The following is a 15,685-nucleotide window of genomic DNA, read 5'->3' as shown; positions in this document are numbered from 1 at the left end:
TTCTCTACCTTCAGTGTAAAGTTAATTCCTTTCTTCACCTTCAGTGTAAACTTAATTCCTTTTATCACCTTTAGTGTAAACTTAATTCCTTCCATCACCTTTAGTGTAAACTTAATTCCTTTTATCACCTCCAGTGTAAAGTTAATTCCTTCCATCACCTTCACCTGCTCTCAGTTCTCTCCATCCTCTTCCCCCTGGTGTCTCCTTTGGGCCAAAACCCTTTAATCCCCCCCGAGTTTTATTAAAACACTTCCAAAGATCCTCTGGCCTCCCCTCAGCCCTGCCCAGGGTCTGTGAATAGAATTTCTCTTTGATTTTAAGTGAGGAGAAGAATTTTCATTCCTTTTTTGTTCAGTACTGAGCTCACAGTGCCTGGATGCTGCTCTGAAGGTTTCTTGCCCTGTGTCCCTGAGGAGGAAGGAAACAACTTATAAATAATGATAATAACTAATAAATAATAGTAACTTATAAATAAATAATAGTAACTTAATTGGAGCAACCTGGGAGAGTGGAAAGTGCTTATTAAGTGAAAAAAATGAAGGGAAAATCCCTTTTTTTCTTTACCTGAAGGAGAGTCCAGCTGCTGTTTTCACCCCTCTCTTGGTGAACTTCCCTTTAGGGATGGCACACACAGCAAGAATCAACCCTGGAAGTGCCAAAAATGCAATTTATCTGCAGAAATCACTAGCCACGGTTTAATTTAAACATTTTTAGGTTTGTTTTTTTTTTTTTCCTGCTATTTGGCTGAGAAAATAAACAGCAGCTGAAATATCTGATTTTAGTGCTGGGTGTTGGTGGGTAGGCAGAGCTCTGGGGCTGCTGAAAAGCATTGGAATAATAAGTGGCAAAATTGGGACTTTGGCCCTGAAAATGAATTTTTAATTGCGGCTTCTGTATCTTAAAAATCTTAAAATTCAGCCTGGAACATTTCAAGCCCAGTAGGTGGCATCAAAAGGGTTCTGTAAAATTCAGCTTTTGGGTGTTTGGTCTCCACCCGAGGCCATGGAATAAAAACAGAAAAATTCCAGGTGATCCCTTCCAGGCAAATAGCTCTGGATTGGATACGAACAAATAGAACATAAAATTTGTATAAGAGTTGCATTAAATGGACAGAAATGAATGATAATTTTAATTTTTATGGCATTTTTTAACAGCAGTACGGTTGCCAGACATAAGCAATTTTGAGTTTTTAAAACCTTTTCTATAGCCAGTATATATTTAAAAATATTTAATATTATATATTTTTATTAGATAATATAAATAGTATATATAGAGAGAGAAATATAGAAATAATAATACATTGTATTCATATTATATAGATCTATTATTATATATAAATATATTATTATAATATTTTTATATATAAATTATATAAATTTATAATATATAAATATAATATTATTGTATTTTTTAATATTGCTGAAACAGAAGTAAATTTAGTGGGAGATTTTCAATGCTTCAATAATGTAGAAATCTGCAGAAACATTGCACAGTCATCAGAAGTTTAAGAACCACTTTGTGTCCTACAGGAGTGGATGGGATGTTCTGTTCCTGGGATCACAGAGTGGTTTCTGCTGGGAAGAATATATATATATATATAATTTATATAAAATTATATCTAAAATTTAATATAAAATGAATGTAAAATAATATAAACTTTAATATAAAATTTATATAACATTTAGGTAAATTTATATTAAATTATAATTTATTAATTATTATATTAATTACATAAATTTCTATAAATTAATTTACAGGTTAATTTATAAATTTATAAATTTAATAATATATATTTATATATAAATTATATATAATTTATAAATTAATATAATTTATAAATTTTATATAAAATTTGTACACTTTAATATAAAATTTATATTACATGAAAGTAGATTTCTATAAAATTACGATTGATTAATTATTATATAAATCTATATAAATTTATAAACTCAATATAATTTATATAAATTTATATAAATTTTATATAAAATTTTCATAAAAATAGTATAAAATTTTATATAAAAATATGTAAATTTATATAAAATTACACTTGATTAATTATTAAATTAATTATTCATTTTATACTATTTTGTCTCAATTTATATAATTTATATTACACAAGTGGTCAGGCCTTGGGCTGAGCTGCCCAGGGAGGTTTGGAGTCCCTGGAATTGTCCCAGAGCAGTCTGGATGTGGCCTTGGGGACAGGGATTGGGGTGATGCTGGTGGGGCTGGCTGGTGCTGAAAGGTTCTTCCTGCCCCAGGAATTCTGGGATCAGCCTGAGCTCCTGAGCCTGAATTCTGGGATTCTGATTCTGATTCTGGGATCAGCCTGGGCTCCTGTGCTGGTGTCAGCAAAACCCCCTCATGTTCTCCTGGCAGAGCTCCCAGCCCTGTGGGTGTCACGGAGCTCCAGGGCTGGCCCTGTCCCCTCCCTCTGTCTCTGAGCCCGCCCTGGGCACAGCTGGTGCCTCGTGGTGCCCAGGGCACTCCAGGTGCCAGCACAGCAGGGCCCTGCTGCTCCTCAGGACAAAGATGTGCCTGCATCCTCAGCAGGACCCTGGGTCACCTCAGCTCTGCCATGGCTGGCTCAGCTGCCCCAAGCTCCTCAGCTCCTCTGATTTTTTCCACCCTCCAGGCCCCTCGGGGAGCAGGGTGCCCAGCACAGCCTGCCAGGCCCTGGCACTGGGTGCCTCTGGTGGTGTTCACAGGGCTCCCAGGGCGAGGGAAGAGATGAGAATCTTGATTCCCTGTTTCAGAAGGCTCATTTATTATTTTATTATATGTATTATATTAAAATAAAATTATATATTAAAACTATACTAAAGAATAGAAGAAAGGGTTTCATCAGAAGGCTTGAAAGGAATACAAAGGAATTTGAATGATAATAAAATCCTGTGACTGACCAGAGAGTCCGAGCCAGCTGAACTGTGATTGGCCATTAATTAAAAAAAACCACATGGGAGCAATCCCAGATGCTCCTGTTGCATCCCACAGCAGCAGATAATCATTGGTTACTTTTCATTTCTGAGGCCTCTCGGCTTCTCAGGAGAAAAAATCCTGGCAAAAGGATTTTTCATAAAAATATGTCTGTGACAGGTGCCTGCAGAGGTTGTGGATTCTCCACCCCTGGCAGTGTCCAAGGCCAGCTTGGATGGAGTTTGGAGCAGCCTGGCACAGTGGGAGGTGTCCCTGCCATGGCAGGGGTGGCACTGGAGGCTTTGAGGTCCCTCCCAAGCCAAACCAGTGTGGGCTGGTGCTGGGCACACAGCAGGGCTGGGGCAGCTCCTCCAGCTCCAGAGGTGCAGCTGGGAAGGAGCTGGGTCTTGGCTTCTCTTCTGCCTCTGTCAGGGTCAGGAGTGAAGCACTCCAGATGGCATTTCATGTTCAGACTCTGGTGTTTATTAGTTCTTATCTGGATTACAAGCTGTGAGTTCTACTGCATTCTACTAACAACCTACAAAATGGCTCACTATCTTTCTCTCCAAGGCTGTGGAGTCTTGAGTTCTTTTCACCAAGGTCAGGATGAAATGTGTGAGAGGGTATTTCTTGTTGGCACTCAGATGTTGATCAGTTCTTATCTCTGTCACAGTCTCACAGACCCTGAGTTCTGCAGCACTTCACTCCAACAAACTAAAAATGGAGCCCTGTGTCTCTCTGCAAGGCCTTTGAAGGATAAACTGTCCAATTAACAAATGACACCTCAATTATTTTCACTTTTAACCCAATATCCAACCATCCATGCCCACAATGGATGGGGCATTTTTTATCCAATGACACAAAACCACCCAAACCCATGGAAAAGAAGAAGGAGAAGAAGAAGCAGCCTCCACCCTAAACCCTCCATCTTGCTTTCTATCTATTCCTGTATTCTAAACCCCTAAACTCTGAGTTTCCCACCCTGTGATATCACACACTTCTATTCAAACTCCACACCTTTAATCTCAGTTTTATTATTGAATTCTGGAAGCTTCTCCAGGCCCTCAGGTCAGTGCAGTGTTCTCCTGGGGGTCAGTGCCTGGCAGCACAGAAAGTCTGGAATTCCCAGCAGCCAGGGCTCCAACAGGAAGGAGCTGGAGGCATCCAGATGCACCAGCCTGCTCCTCCCCACAGGGCCTGTCCCCAGCAGTGTCCCCAGGCTGTCCCCAGTGTCCCCTCAGGTCCCCATGAGACTCCTGCCCATTCCCAGCACCGAGGGGTCACCATGAGACTTTAACACCTGGCACCAGAGGCAGGATGAGACCAGATGGAGCTGTTGTGCATTAAAATGCACATTTTAATGCATATCCTCCATTCTAAGCCCTGCTAGCAGCATTTCAGGCTCAATTTTCCAAGTTCCACAGCAGTTTTGTGTCTCCTGGCTGCAGAGCACTGCTCTGAGTGGGAGGAGAACCACAATGGCAGCTTTTGAGCAGCTCTCAGCTTTGCCACCTACAAAACAAGGCACTCCTGACAGAAACAAGGCTTTTCTAAGCCAGCAGTGCAGCTGGCCCAGCATTTTTGAGAGTTCTCATCCCCTGGCAGTGCTGGAAGCACTCCTGGTTTTCCCAGTGGTTGTGGAGCAGAGAGCAGAGGGGTTTCTCCAGGGAGGTTCCTCAGGTTCACAGGGAGAACCAGGCAATTTATCCAGCCCCTGGCATGCATCCCTCCAGCTCCTGCCTGCCCCAGGCCAGGCCCTTTCTTCCAGACATTGAGCTCTTTGTGAAGGTGAGCACTGTGCAGGGTGTGTTTGTTTATGCAGGAGTTTTTGCTGTATTTCAGATTTGTTTGATAGCAGCACTGTGCAGTGTGTGTTTGTTTATGCAGGACTTTTTGATGTATTTGAGATGGTGAGCACTGTGCAGTGTGTGTTTGTTTATGCAGGAGTTTTTGCTGTATTTGAGATTTGATAGCACCGAGCTCTTTGTGAAGGTGAGCACTGTGCAGTTTGTTTGTTAATGCAGGAGTTTTTGCTGTATTTGAGATTTGTTCGATAGCACTGAGGGAAAAAGGACAAACAGAAAGGGGATAGTTTGATATCACTGAGGGAAAAGGACAAACAGAACTGATTCGATTCTGTGTTTGTTGGCTTATAAGGGCTGCAAATCCTAATGAATTAACTTATTAACTGTGAGACACTTGCGTTTGAATACCTCTGCCCCTGATTTAATCTCAATTTTAAAGCTGTGCTTTAGGAGAATCATGTGAAGGGCTTAAAAATGAGACCCCTGCTCTCTTGCAGCGTTACACCAAGTCTCACTCAGCAGCACCTCTGCACGACTTTGCCTCATTTTAACAAAGCCTCTTAACAAATTGCAATATAAATTACCTGGGAGCAACACTTCCTTGGCCACCTACTCCAGGGCTCCCACAGCCCTTTAGGTTGAAATTCTAAATAAATTGATTTATTCTGCTTGTTCCCTTCAGTGCTTTAGACATCATATCTCTGTTTAGGCTGGTAAATATTTCTCTGTTCCTTTCCTGTGGTCATAAACTGATTTAACTCATTTTAATCTTGCAGTGACTCGTGCAGATTTATGCCCACATAGACAAATGAGGTGGAGGCTGTTTCCTCTGGAGAGATTGCTGTGATTTTTACAGAGATGTGTTTATAATTTGTAATTTTTCCAATTGTAGGCTGGCAGTGATGGGGAAAGCATTGGGAACTGCCCGTTCTCCCAGCGCCTCTTTATGATCCTGTGGCTCAAAGGTGTCATTTTTAATGTCACCACCGTGGATCTGAAAAGGTGAGATTGTGACTTTTTATTCTGACTTTTTACCTGTGTAGCACAACTTTCCCCAAACAGGGGATTTTAAAGGGGGACTCTTCTCTGCCAGGCTGGGAGAGCTGGGTGTGTCCAGCCTGGAGGAGAAACGGTTCTGAGGAGACCTTAAAGCTCCTTCCAGTGCCTCATAAAAAGGAGGGAGAGGGACTTTGTGGTGGTGTTCACAGGGGTCCCAGGACGAGGGAAGAGATGAGAATCTTACCTCCATGTTTCAGAAGGCTGATTTATTATTTTATGATATATATTATATTGAAAGAAAATGATATACTAACACTATACTAAAGAAAGAGAAAAGATTCATCAGAAGACTTGAAAGGAATAGAAAGGAATGATAATAAAATCTTGTGACTGACCAGAGTCCGAGACAGCTGGACTGTGATTGGCCATTAATTAGAAACAACCACATGAGCCCAATCCCAGATGCACCTGTTGCATCCCACAGCAGCAGATAATCATTGGTTACTTTTCATTTCTGAGGCCTCTCAGCTTCTCAGGAGAAAAGATCGTAGCAAAAGGATTTTTCATAAAATGTGTCTGTGGCAGGACTTTTTATGGCTTTTCCTTTCCCAGAAAACCTGCAGACCTGCAGAACCTGGCCCCAGGCACCAACCCCCCGTTCATGACCTTTGATGGGGAGGTGAAGACCGACGTGAACAAGATTGAGGAGTTCCTGGAGGAGAAGCTGGCGCCGCCGCGGTACCGCATTCCCGACCCCTCAGGGCTGCACAGGGGGATCCTGCAGCTCAGGGGGGACTCTGAAACACACCTGGGGCTGGGCTGTCCCCAGGCTGTCCCCAGGCTGTCCCCAAGGCACGGCTGTGCTGCTCCCACTGCTGTCCTTCATCCCAAGCTCGCTGCTGGGGCATTCCCAGGGCGTGGAATCCATCCTGTGGAAACCTGAGCTGCTCCTGCTCTGAGCTGGCCTCGTTTGAGGCTCCCCTCTTCACACCACACAGATCATGGTGCTCACTGGGTGCAGGCAGGGGGAGCTCAGGGTGACCTCACTGCTCTCTAAAACACCTGAAGGACACTGCAGCGAGGTGGGGTCGGGCTCTTCTGCCACGTCCCAGGTGAAGGGATGAGAGGAAATGGCCTCAAGGGAGGTTCAGACTGGAGATGGGAAAAATGTGTTCCCTTCAGGAGTGGTCAGGTATTGGAATGAGCTGCCCAGGGTGGATCACCATCTCTGGAAGGGTTCCAGTGATCTGGATGTGGCCCCTGGGCACATGGTTTGGGTGGGGATGGTGGGACTGGATGGTGCTGAAGGTGTTTCCCAACCTGGTGATTCTGGGATTCTGTCAAGCTGAGGGCAGTGAATGCCTCTGTTAGGAAAATTAATCCACACACACCAGAGGTTTATGTCCAAACAGGAGCCAGAGGAGTCCTTTGACTTTATTCCAACAAAGGGAGAGGCCATGGGCCATTCCCCTGGGATCTCTCCAATTTTTGGAGGACGCAGCCTCCTTTTTATCCCAATTTCCCAGCTGCATTTCCCTTCTCTCTTTCCCCATTGGCTGAGGCACTTGAGAGGTTCAGACTTCCCAAAACACCTGATACCAGAGATTCCCCTCTAATGTATAACCCTCCCTTTTCATTTTGAATTCTTATGGAATTTAGGGGTTTTTCTTCCCCATTGTTTCTTTCCTCTTTCAATGTCTAATTTTGTTTATCAGCAAACCCAAAGTTCATTAGTAAAAGCAAATCTCTTTTTCCATTCATCAATCAGTGGAATCCTTCCCATAGTTTCTTTTATCTTCCAGAGCTGGATTTATCTACCAGCAGACCCAGAGCTGGTTTGTAAAGACCAATCCACTATTCCTCTCCCCTCAGTGCTGGGGCTCCACATGAGGGTCTGAGTTTCAGATTTGTCCTCCCCCACCCCAGCAGCTCTTCCCACCTCACCCCAAACCCCTCTGTCCCTCTGTTGTCCCAGCATTGTGTCCCCTACCCCAGGGACCTTCTCTCCTCTGGGATATCAGTCCTCTCCCTGGGCTCCCTTCTCAAGCAGCCAAACTTAAACCAGGGAAGCAGCTGCTTGCTTCCACTTTTTCCCATTTTTCTCCATCCCTGGCATGGCTGCTCCCAGCCTGCTGATGACCCGAGAGGGCTGGGCCAGGAGCCCAAGGAGCAGCAGCTCCTGGGAGTAGGGATTTTCCCTCCACTCCTCCTCATGGCAGGATCCACTACCAGGCAGCTTCACCTCTGGAGGAGAAAGCCTGGGAGACACCCTGGGGTGTTTGGGCAGTGCTTGCAGCAATAGCCATCATTTCCCATTGCCCTCAGGAAAAGATTATTTAGGTAGGGTTTCAAAGAAGTGATTTTTAGTTTAGGATGGTTCCCTTTGAGTCCTGCGGGGCTCTGTGTGGTCACCCTACAAATAAATGTGTATTAATTAGTGGAGACAAAACCAAAGGATAATTGGCTCATTTCTTTTGTTTCTCTGAACTTCTCAGGTACCCCAAACTTGCACCGAAGCACCCCGAGTCGAACTCTGCAGGAAATGATGTCTTTGCAAAATTCTCTGCATTTATAAAGAACCCAAGAAAAGATGCAAATGAAAGTAGGTGCTGCAGTCCTGTCATCAGCCCTGGGAAGGAGAAACCAGACCTGTGCAGTTGTAGGACACTGCTGGAGATGCCCCATTTCCAGCTCAGGTCAAACTGATATTCCAGAGGGTGTAGGCTTTGGAAATCTGTGTCTGTTCCCTCTTTTAATGGAGGATTCCAAGAGCTGGTGGAAGCAGATCTGCTGTCACCATGGCAGCACCAATTCCAGCCTCTCCTCACTCCTTCAGCTCTGGGGTCTGCAAGGCTGCACCTTCCCCAGAGCTCTGCCAACAGCCCAGCCCTCTGGAAGTGAGGGATTCCCTATTTTCCATGAATAATGAGGACTCCAGCCATTGGCACATCCCCAAAGCAGGACCCTCATGACCACCATGAATGGGCCTAGGCTGGAGGAAGCAGGGTGAGATGAAATCTTAGGGAGAAATCCTTTCTTGTGAGGGTGGTGAGGCCCTGGCACAGGTTGGTTGTGGTGTCCCCATCCCTGGCAGTGCCCAAGGCCAGGCTGGATGGGGCTGGGAGCAGCCTGGGACAGTGGGAGGTGTCCCTGCCATGGCAGGGGTGACACTGGATGAGCTTTGATGTCCCTCCCAACCCAAACCATTCCAGGATTCTGTCGGTGTCCTTCAGCTCTCCGGCCTGATCCTTGGGTTGGCTTTGAACACCCCCAAGTGGCATCCCAGGGAGCTGCTGCTGTCACTCCAGCCTGGCTGTGAACACCCCAAAGTGGCATCCCAGGGACCTGTGTGACCATGTCCACAGGGGTTTTATGTTGAAGGAAGAGACTAGGATCTGACTCCATATTTCAGAAGGCTGATTTATTATTTTATGATATATATCACATTAAACTACACTAAAAGAATAGAAGAAGGCTTTCATCTCAGAAGGCTAGCTAAGCTAAGAATAGAAAGAGAAAGAATGATAACAAAGGCAGCTGTCCCAGACTCTCTGTCCGAGCCAGCTGACTGTGATTGGCCATTAATTACAAACAACCACATGAGCCCAATCCCAGATGCACCTGTTGCATTCCACAGCAGCAGATAACCATTGGTTACATTTGTTCCTGAGGCCTCTCAGCTTCTCAGGAGGAAAAAACCCAAGGAAATGATTTTCATAAAAAGATGTCTGTGACAGACCTGCTGCTGCCACTCCAGCCTGGCTGTGAGCACCCCAGAGTGGCATCCCAGGAGCTGCTGTTGCCACTCCAGCCTGGCTGTGAGCACCCCAGAGTGGCATCCCAGGAGCTGCTGCTGCCACTCCAGCCTGGCTGTGAGCACCCAGAGTGGCATCCCAGGAGCTGCTGTTGCCACTCCAGCCTGGCTGTGAGCACCACAGAGTGGCATCCCAGGAGCTGCTGCTGCCACTCCAGCCTGGCTGCCCTGCCTTGGGCCAGCACTGGCCCCGTGGCTGCCTGGGCAGGAGTCAGTGTGAAGGCAGGGCCAGGCCATGGTGCCAAACCCCGCCCCACAGAGGGGTTTGAGGAGCCATTCCTGGTAACACAGCCCCAGGATGGTTTTTCCCAGAACTCCCTTTAGCTCCTTAGAGCCTTTATCCCAGCATTAAGGTTTAAGCCTGGGATCAAGGAATTGCAGGAGCTGGCACAGCCAGATGTCTGGGCGGGCGCCAGGAGACAGGATGCAGGAGTCGCTTGGTGTCACGGGGACCTTGGTACAGCCTTGAATGATCTTTTTATTGTCTTAACCCAGATTTGGAAAAATCTTTGCTTAAAGCCCTGAAGAAGCTGGACAACTATTTAAATAGCCCCCTGCCAGATGAAATCGATGCTTACAGCACGGAGGAGATCGCTGCTTCCAGCCGGAAATTCCTGGACGGAGATGAGCTCACTTTAGCAGATTGCAACCTCCTGCCAAAGCTCCACATCATCAAGGTTTGCATTTGCCTTTTTGGCCTCCTGGAGAGAAGGGAGGGAAGCACAGCAGCTCTGAAATCCTTCTCTAGGTTGTGGAAACTTCCCCCAAAAAACTCTCTTGATGGGGAGATCCTTAAAAAGTTTTGTGCTAGGATTGAGAGATGGACGGGACTTTTGTTTCTTTGGTCTTCAGGCTGTTGTTTATTTTTCTCTTATCAATAGTTTAGTACTCCTCTGCATCTCAGACTTAGAGTATGAAGAGAAAGGCACCAAAAGTCACCAGACACACAGGAGTAAGGTCTTTTAAAGTTATTTTGTTCAATTAACTTTTAGAATGTATTTTAAAGCTGTTTTGTTCAATTAACTTTTCAAGCTATTTTGTTCAATTAACTTTTAGAATGTATTTTATTTCTACCTCTCTACCTAAAATAATATGAATATATAATATTAACACCTAGTAACTAATTATTTGTCTGTTCACACAACATCTGATTGTGGCTCTTTCTAACCAATCCCCCTGTGCCCCCAACACTGCAGAAAATGGAGCAGGTGAGGAACAAGAAGGAGGTCAGACAGTGCCCCAAATCCTCCATCTTGTCTCCTACCCACCTCCACACCAAAAACCCAAAACTCTGAGTTTTTCACCCTGTGATAAACTCTACCACTGTCTATTTCACACACAGGGATTCCAATTCATCCCAAAGGCTTGGAAGCTTTCTCCATGGATGAAGGTTAAAAGCAGTGTTCTCCTGGGGGCCAGGTTAAAAGCAGTGTTCTCCTGGGGGCCAGGTTAAAAGCAGTGTTCTCCTGGGGGCCAGGACTTCTCAGGACAGGCAGAAACATCCTCTGTGCCCTGGGTTCCAGCCCTAGATGGCAGAGGGATCCTTTCTGTATTCTGGGGGCACTCCCAGGGACACTGAGGCCATTTCCTCACAGCCAGGGTGATCCTTACTTTGATGGCTGCAGGTCTGGAGGAGCTGTTTCCTATCTGTGCTGTGAGTGCAGTGGCTGAGCTTCTCCCAGCCACAGGGATGAGATGAGTGCTGGCTTCAGGGCTGCAGAGGTGTTCTCATCTGTGTTTCACATGCAAAGTGCACATGAGCACAGCCAAGGAAGGCTACCTTGGATTGTCCATCCCCATTTCTGTCTCTGCCATGTTTAATTTCCAATTCTGACAGGGTGGCCTCCACCCAGTGCCTCCCAGGCAAGGCTCCCAGCCTCCTCCTGCAGGACTGTGGAGCATCCACACACACCTGAATGTGGAAACCCAGGGCACTGGGAATATTTCTGTGTCTGCTCTGGGGTGCCCTGACCCCCAGGGCAGCACTGACTCTGACCCTCATCCATGGAGAAAGTTTCCTAAACTCCAGAATAGAATAGAATCCACTAAGGTGTGAAATAGATGATAGAGAGCAGTGTAGGTGTATCACTTGGTGAGAAATTGAGGTTTTGGGGTTTTTAGTGTGTTGTGGATGGAAGCAAGATGGAGGGCAGAGGGTCTCATCCTGGGTTTCTTCCTCCTTCTTCTCCATGGGTTTGGGTGGCATTTTGTAATAGGGTGGAAAAGTCTGCATTGGGGGCTCTTTGGAATCAGTTATTGGGTTAAAAGGGAAATAATCCAGGTGTCAGTTCTTAATTGGATAGTTTAGCTTTAAAAGACCTTGGCCAAGAGATTGTTGGCCATTTTTGTGGTGCTTTTCCAGTGCACTGAGCCTGGTGTGGACAGCGTGCAAAACTCTGGATAAAACTCTAATAAACAAGAACCTGAAGACTGAAAAAATCCAGTACATCTCTCTTTCCTGACACAAAACCACCCCAGGAGGGTCTCCCCCAACAGGGGAGCCCCCTGGGAGGGCCCAGCCAGAGTCCCAGAATTCGGGGAATCTGTGACAGGTACCCCAACACCTGAACAGCTGCAGTGGCCTGGGACTGGTGTTGTCACAGCCCAGAAGGCTGGAGAGGGGTTTTTCTCAAGGACATGGAGTGACAAGACAAGGGGGAATGGCCTTGAGCTGAAGGAGAGAAGGGTCAAATAGGGTGTTGGCAATGAGGAATTGTTCCCTGGCAGGGTGGGCAGGCCCTGGCACAGGGTGCCCAGAGCAGCTGGGGCTGCCCCTGCATCCCTGGCAGTGCCCAAGGCCAGGCTGGGCACTGGGGACACTGGGAGGTGTCCCTGCCATGGCAGGGGTGGAACAAGATGAGCTTTAAGGTCCCTTCAACCCAAACCATTCTGTGATTCTGTGATTCTGCTCTGCCAGGCTCTGGAAGAGAAATGACCACACTGGAATTGCACTGGTTTCAATCAACAAGGTCACTTCAGGAAGTTCCCTGTTAGACTCCCACTCTGTCGGAGGAAGAGGGGATCCAATTGTTTTCCAACACCTCCACAAGTGAAAACTTTGCCCAGCCATGTCCTGGCTGATCCTACTGCAGACAGCAGCCAGGGATGAGCCCTTTCCCACACTCAGGCACAGCAAACCTCGGGAAGCAGCCAAGGCCAGCATGGGGGAGAATCCCCTGGGGTCAGGGGGATGTCAGAGAGGGATGCAGGAGGAATGTCACACTGCCACATCACCCCTACTGCCTGCAGGCAGGGATCAGGGCTCAGCCAAGAGCTGTCTTCCCTGATCATTTGAAATTAAGGCTTTTAATTCATATTTTCTTAATTTTTATTCATATTTTTATTTCATATTTTTCATATTTTATTTTAAAATATTATTATATATATTTAATTCATCTTTTCTTATTTTTAATTCTTATTCTTATTTCATATTTTTCATATTTTAATTCATATTTTTCCTTTTTTAAAATTCATATTTTATGTCATATCATATGTTTCTGTGAAAGTTCTCAAGTTTATTCCTGTAGGTTTATTATGGTCATTCTGGCTTAAGTTTGCTGGGTTAACCTGTATCTCTTCCAGTTTGTTGGTCCCCATGGCTTTGCACATCTTAAGCAAGGTATAGACAGAAATAGAGATACAGATACAAAACAAGTCCTTTGCAGGGAGTTCAGCAACTTTCTCCACTTTCTCCATGTCTTCTTTTTATGTCTTTCCCTCTTCTTTGCCCTTGGTCACCAACAACACCAGACTCACACACTGGAAATGAAAAATGGGCATAAGGAGTAGGCTTGGGATGTTTGGGGTTTTTGCAGATTATATGTGTAATGATGTTTTTCTTCTTTATCCTTTTTTCTTTCAATGAAAGGTTGTTGCAAAAAAATACCGAAATTTTCACTTCCCACCTGAAATGACAGGGATTTCCAGATACTTGAAAAATGCATATGCAAGAGATGAATTCACAAACACGTGCCCTGCTGACCAGGAGATTGAATATGCTTATTTGGATGTGGCAAAGAGAATGAAGTAACCTGAAGATGCCTCTGTTTATTGCTTCTGTGATGGACAACAGCCAAGCTGGAAATGCAAAAACCAGCAGAGATTCTGCAGTGTGATTTTAAGTTCTGCTATTGGCCAATCCTTTTATAATGATTGTATTGCATTATTTACTCCTTCTTAAATTAAGTGTGTGTGTGTTTGTGTGTCTTGCATGCTGGAAAGTTGGTTGTCCATTCCAAGGGAAAGGCATCCATCAGTGGTAAGGGTTTGTAGGATTTAGGGGAGCAGTGTGGGTCACACACTCACAGCAGTACCACAGACTAAGTCACTGCATTTTGGCAAGAATTAGGCCTGTTTGAACACTTTGAACCTTTCATTAGTGCTGCCTCTGGTCTGTGCTTCACAGCTCTTGCCAAACTTCACCTTTGACTGGATGGTTCCTCTCTGCTTCACTGCCCTGACCCAGCAGCCCCTGACTTACCCAGGGGAGAGCCCAACCTGCAGGTGGGACCACACCTGGTGTCCCCCAGGCCTCTCCCCTGGGCTGGAGCCCCATGGGGCAGCTCCACCATGAACAATTCCATTTCCCATTGCAGGAGTCTCCTTTGGTGTGGAAAAGACAGAAAGAACAGAGAATTCCTGCCTTCCCTATTGTATTTGGGTTCCCCCCCAGATGAAGGAAGGAATGATGAATCTGACTCCATGCTCTCAGAAGGCTAATTTATCATTTTATGATACTATATTATATTATATTAAAGAATACTATACTAAAACTATGCTAAAGAATACAGAAAAGATACAGACTGAATGCTAAAAAGATAATAATGAAAACTGGTGACTCTCTCCAGAGTCCTGACACAGCTTGGCCCTGGTTGGCCAATGAGTGAAAATAATTTACACCAGAATCCAATGAAACAATCACCAGTGGTAAACAATCTCCAAACACATTCCACATGAGCACAACACAGGAGAATCAAATGAGATAAGAATTGTTTTCCTTTTTCTCTGAAGCATCTCAGCTTCCCAGGAGAAAAATCCTGGGCGAAGGGATTTTTCAGAGAATGTGAATGTGACACTTCCCCTCTCTCAGGGCTGCAGAAGTCCTCAAACTTCCCTCCTGCTGCTCCCCCAGAGAGAACCCTGGCCTGGGGACTCTCTGCTGATGGATTTTGGGCAAGGGAGGAGGGGGACACTTGGTTGTGCCTGTGGGCAGAGGAAATGGGTGAACACCCAGTCCCAAATACTCATGTGGGATTTGTCATCCTTCAGTGATTCTTACTTGGTTTTGGAAAGCAGAGAGGAGGAGGAGAGGACCTAAGAAAGGAACAATCCTTGGTGGATTCTCTGTATTTTCTACCTCTGTCGAGGTCAGGATTGAAGGCACTTGAGATGGTGTTTCATGTTTGGACTCAGGTGTTTATTGTTTTTTATCATTGCTACAGCCTCACAACCATGAGCTCTGCAGCCTTTCATTAGCAAGGCATGAAATGGCCAAAAATCTTTTGTTACAAGGTCTTTTAAGACTAAACTATCCAATAAAGAAATTACACCTATTTTCCCTTTTAACCCAATAACTGATCCCAAAGAGCTGCAATGGGGAATTTTCTGACAAATTACAAAATGCCACCCAAACCCATGGAGAAGAAGGAAGACGAAGGTGAAGAAGAACAACCTATGTCCACCCTAAAACCTCCATCTTGCTTCAAATTTATTACTATATTCTAAAACCCCAAACTCTAAGTTTTCCACCCTTTGATATTACACACTTCTAACCAACTATACACCTGTAATCCCTGTGCTATTAATTAATTTTGGAAGTCTTCTACACAGCCGCAGGTCAAATGCAGTGCTCTCTTGCGAGTCTGTGCCTTTCAGCACAGAAAGTTTAAAATTCTCAGCCTTCAGGACTCCAACAATCCTTCTGTACCCCCTGCCAGGAGAGGACAGCTGGGAGGGGTCGGGCTCTGCTCCCAGGGAACAGGAACAGGACAAGGGGAAGCAGCCTCAGGCTGGGCCAGGGCAGGCTCAGCTTGGACAGCAGCAGCAATTTGCCCATGGCAAGGGAGCTCAGGCCTTGGCAGGGGCTGCCCAGGGAGCTTTGCAGTGCCCAGCCCTGCAGGTGTCCCCTGCAGGTGGCACTGAGTGCTCT

General features: G+C 45.7%; 1 protein-coding gene across 4 annotated transcripts in view; it reads left to right on the top strand.

Annotated features, from left to right (window-relative positions):
- The window catches only part of CLIC6 (chloride intracellular channel 6), a 30,798-nt gene extending 15,350 nt beyond the window's left edge, over positions 1 to 15,448 (top strand). For 3 of the 4 annotated variants that reach the window (XM_077192817.1, XM_077192805.1, XM_077192800.1), the window contains 5 exons: positions 5,617 to 5,726; positions 6,336 to 6,461; positions 8,219 to 8,325; positions 10,033 to 10,214; positions 13,406 to 15,447. In XM_077192817.1, the coding sequence (XP_077048932.1) occupies positions 5,617 to 5,726; positions 6,336 to 6,461; positions 8,219 to 8,325; positions 10,033 to 10,214; positions 13,406 to 13,567 (687 nt within the window). In that variant the 3' untranslated portion in view covers positions 13,568 to 15,447. Of the gene's footprint in view, positions 1 to 5,616; positions 5,727 to 6,335; positions 6,462 to 8,218; positions 8,326 to 10,032; positions 10,215 to 13,405 lie in introns of all 4 variants that reach the window. The other variant, XM_077192806.1, reaches the window with a different exon arrangement.
- Positions 15,449 to 15,685: the final 237 nt, after the last annotated feature.

Source organism: Agelaius phoeniceus, chromosome 2 (genome assembly GCF_051311805.1).
Source record: "Agelaius phoeniceus isolate bAgePho1 chromosome 2, bAgePho1.hap1, whole genome shotgun sequence".
NCBI lineage: Eukaryota > Metazoa > Chordata > Aves > Passeriformes > Icteridae > Agelaius > Agelaius phoeniceus.
Note: the sequence above shows the minus strand (reverse complement) of the source record. Positions and strands in the feature narration are given on the sequence as shown.